We start from the raw sequence: 4,518 nt of genomic DNA on the forward strand, positions 1-4,518 counted from the left end.
TCTAGAAGTTGATGTCATAAGCTACAATTCTTCCATTAAAAAGTAGCTTTGCAAACACATTCCAGGCTGTCCTGTTGTCTTTGCGTCTCCCCCTCCCCTTATTTTAAGCACACACTTTTACAGCACTAATTTATGCTGCAGCATTAAACCTGTACAGAATACTCGAAGGACACTGACTTAAATTACTCCTCCATTCAGTCAATTTAAATACTGCAATTTAGCCCAAACCAATAGGGAATGCCAGAGAAGAATGCAGGCAGTTTAAAATTAAAGCAGCACAATTGGATTGTTGCATTATTACACACTTTCCCGTGTAAAACAAAACAAAACAAACAAACAAACAAAACAACAAAAAAACATCCAACAGACTTTTCATCTATGTAGAGAAATACAATTTATTTAAATAATTTCTGATCTGGGTCTTCTTGTACAAAAATAAATTCTTCAAGAGGTGTCTGGTGATTTGTTGGCCAACAGCTTCTCTCGCATGTGTAAACTATAACAGTTCCAAATTCCACTGACAGATCTAAAAACAAAGCAACAAAGGCAGGTGAAGGCAAGAAGAGTTACATAATTGGGGGCTATTGCTTACCACTATACTTCAGTCTTTGCAGAAACTATTAATTCAGAAAATATTTCTCATATTCAGTCTCCTATGTACACAGCATTTTCTGATTTTAAACATTTTAAAGCAAGCTGACTCGGAATTTTCAAAGAGCTTCTTAAGTGGCTGCAATCTTATCTGACAATATTTATTATTTTCCAAGGCCTCCTTTAAGAGGCAATAAAGACAAATTACTCCCAGGGCCGTGGAATGATCCCTGTTGCAGTTATTAAAGTTCACTGGTGAAGGTGCAATCACAGAGTGCTCCCTCTTGCTCAGTGAAATCTGTAATGGAAACAGTGAATTCTACAGAACATGATCACTGTAGTGAAGCACATCAGAGCCTGTGGGGAAAAAGAAACAATCCAAATACCACAAAGGTGACAGTTTCTGGCATTGAGTGGACTAAGACAGAGCTCAGCACCTGAGTCACTCTGGAGCAGGCTGACCATGGCTGGCATCAGCTGGAATTCAAACACTCTGCTGCTCCCACAGGTACTGCAGGCTGGAATGCCCTGGGGGATGTTGGCTGGAGGACACGTGATGAACAAAGGCTGCCCACCCCAAGAGTATCTAAAAGAAGAAAGGAAGGAACAAATAATTATTTTTTACTACCTAAATTTGATAGGAAAACTGACAGCTTGGCAACTGTGTTCCGGTTTCACTGCAATCTCTGAACTTGCTTGAAGTAAAAACCATGGTTATGAGTCAGAATCGTTGCCTAAGCTTCAAAAGAGTCATTAAACAAAGAATAAAGATGGGAAGGGGGAAATACTTGGAAGGTCAACACGTGGAAAATCTTTAGGAAAGACCTGGTTTTAAGGAGATAAACGCTTTGAATTGACACCTCCAAAATATGCTGTACCTGACTCATTTGATTAAGGAAACTACACTTTCCTGAAAAGTGGAATCCTAAATAGCAGCAGTAAAAGGTAAGATTCAAGGAAAAGACTCAACACAGAATAGGTCTCAAACCCACTGCAGTTATGGCTCAGAACTGGTGTTTTATTTCTAAGAGCTCTCACAGCCTCACAACTAACAGGAAACCCAGACCAAGGATGGTTTCCACTGAACACCAAGAAGGAGATTTTGTGCTTTGCTGAAGCTCAACAAGATCCACAGGAGCAATGGGAGTCCAACAGCACTGACATAACCCAGGGATGGCAAAGGGAGGGCTATGGAAAGATTATAATGAGTGTTATATTAATATTTAAACTTTAAGAATATTTTTAATAATATAATATTTAGATTTTAACTATTTTAACTATTTTATTATTTATAATTAATATTTTATGTCCCAGGGATCACCAGAGGTGATATTTTAGAATAAAAAATTCCAAGAGCACAATACTGCAAAGTGATAGACCCAGTGAAAAGCTGAAAGAAATGCTACTTGCACTCTGTGTTACTACATCTCCTGTATAACCTTCGGTAGTTAATTAATGAAAGTCCCTAATGTTTCTTATATGTGTAACCAGTCCCTCAGACTTTAGCTCCCACCAAAAAGGCATCAGTTGGTTCCACTTGATTCTGGAAACTTGATAAAGCAAAAGTCTTGTCCCTACACTGAGCCAGCCTGAGCAGCCAGGCAGCACTGGACTCTCTGGAACACTTGGTGTGACCCAGGAAAACCTTGTGTATTATCTGCTACTATGAATGACTTATGATTTAATCCCCTTGTTATGCTCCCATGCAGAATTAACTCCTCTTTTGGGAGAGTAGCTACTCTGAGGTTCCACTGCTTCTGCTCTGGGGAAAGCAACAGATTTACAAGACCTGAAAACTGCAGGGGATCAGCACAAGAAGTTACAGAAGTGAAGCTTTTAAACAAGTAATTTCTTAATTCAGTAACATCTCAAGGACTGAGACATTGGAAATTACAAACAGGTTACAAAATTTGAGAGGAGGAGGCAGCCTCAGAAACCCATCCCAACAGCACAGCACTGTTCCACCTGACTTCCCAGACTTCCACCTCAAAACTCTCTCTTGAAAATCTGTGTCTGCATTTCAGTGAGTCTTCAAAGACAGTCTGGGTCTGTTCTCATCAGGTCTTGTGTCAAAAAAGTCTCCCATAGCCAGAGCTGGGGCCTCTGATCCTGCTTTGCTTCTCATCTACTCAGATTTTGTACAAAAGAACCCCAACCAGGGACTGAAGCCTGACCACACAGCCATGGCAACAACCATAATAATTTTTTTCTGATGAAGAAATAAAAGCATACATATCTTTCCAATGAAATAGTTTGGTGTGATGTACTAACAATGCAAGTCTATAATCCGTATCTCCCCATTAAACCCACATTACCTTAGAATCTGTTCAGGACACAGAGATATTCTTTTCATAAATTTATGAAACGTGTGGTCCCAGCTTTTGACTTCACTCTTCTCATATTTTTCATTACCACCTTCACCTGCAAAGCTGGAAGAAAACAAGGAAAGAAACAAGATGTCCAATAAAGTTTTCAGTATGACATGCATGTTTTAAATAAGCAATGGTTACTATACACTCACATTAAATTACACTAAGTACACTAAACAAAACTATATATGTTAGGGGATAATTCCTCTTAGGGGTTGCAAGTGAACATTCTGCTTCTGGTTCTTCAGTTTCTGGTGGCTTACAATTACTAAGAGTGTTTCAAACTATCCCACAGGATTCAAATCCACCAGCTTTATTCCTTCAAAAAACCCTTCAGTAACTTCTCAAAAGTTCTTCTAGTTTTTAAATTGTGATGTTGTCTTTTTCAGTTTTGAATCAAACATAATTAAGGTTCTATGATTCTATAAAAGTCAACAAAACTCAACAGGAACACCACTGCTGGCAAGTGTCCCATGCAGATTCTGCAGGGACAGTAGCTTTAGCCATAAACAAATTCAACATTGTCCACAACTCAGGAAAAGTCAAATGACCTGGATATAAGTGCTCACTGTGATCACTTAAGTTAAACACTTTATTAAGAAAATTTTTTCAGTAACTACATTCAAAAATTGTTTTTCAGACCACCTTTACTAAACCTTCAGGAGTCTTACCATCATGACAGCCTCTAGTTAAAAATCCCTAAGTCCCTAAACTCTCAGAAATGCAACTGCAACATAAGAAAAGCTTTAGCCTTGTAAAGAAAAAGTGTCAAATGTCACAATATAAACCCATGCCACTTAGCACAGATATTGTTTCAGCCACCCTGGTTTGGGTCCAGAGATTGACTGTCCTCTGCTCTATTGAGAGCCCAAGAACATTCCAACTGCTCAGAAATAGATGCATCTTTGAAAAACTCAAAATTTAACAGAACTGGGTGCACTGTTCTGTTCTTCCAACAAACCAGTGTTCCTGAAGGAGCCAGTTCCAAACAAGATCATCCAGGTTTAGTGGCAGTCCCATTTAGATCATCAGTCAGCACACAGGAAACTACACAATTCCTCCAGTTTCCCAATGAAATCCAAACCTGTTCTCACCTTTCTGACATCATCTGTTCCAAATCAAGCCCCTCTCTCTGCTGATACTCCTTCAGTAGCTCATCTGCATGGTCTGTATCCAGGAAGCCACTGTAGTCTTCCTCATCCACCACATTAATATAAAAGGGTTGGAACACAGGAGCAGGACCAGGTGTTTCCATTACCATTTCCTCACTGGCTGCAGGATGTGTGTTCTGGGAACCTGAGCCCTCTGCAGCCTCAGCCAAGCGAAGCTGTTGGAGCTGGGCTGCACAGTCCAGCTCTCTGGACAAGGAGCTGCTCACTGCTTCAGCTGAGCCAAGCAGGGAGGCACATGCAGGAGGCTCTGCTCCATCACTGACTCCCCAGTCATCTGCCTCCTCACACCAATCCTTTGCAGCAAAGTTTGATCCTTGTTTCTGAGAACCCAAAAAAAAAGGGAAAAGAACATTGTCAAGTCATCCACCCTAAAGCACTTCAAATAG

General features: G+C 40.1%; 1 protein-coding gene across 1 annotated transcript; it reads right to left on the bottom strand.

Moving 5' to 3' along the window:
• Window positions 1–369: 369 nt before the first annotated feature.
• LOC113979712 (programmed cell death protein 2-like) lies at window positions 370–4,491 on the bottom strand (the record flags this gene model as incomplete). Its single annotated transcript, XM_027707022.1, has 4 exons — window positions 370–526; window positions 1,029–1,177; window positions 2,907–3,020; window positions 4,055–4,491. Coding segments are annotated over 4 exons (831 nt in total), but the record flags the coding sequence as incomplete, so codon positions are not given.
• Window positions 4,492–4,518: the final 27 nt, after the last annotated feature.

Source organism: Neopelma chrysocephalum, unplaced genomic scaffold, assembly GCF_003984885.1.
Source record: "Neopelma chrysocephalum unplaced genomic scaffold, ASM398488v2 Primary Assembly neopelma1_88021, whole genome shotgun sequence".
Taxonomy (NCBI): Eukaryota; Metazoa; Chordata; class Aves; order Passeriformes; family Pipridae; genus Neopelma; species Neopelma chrysocephalum.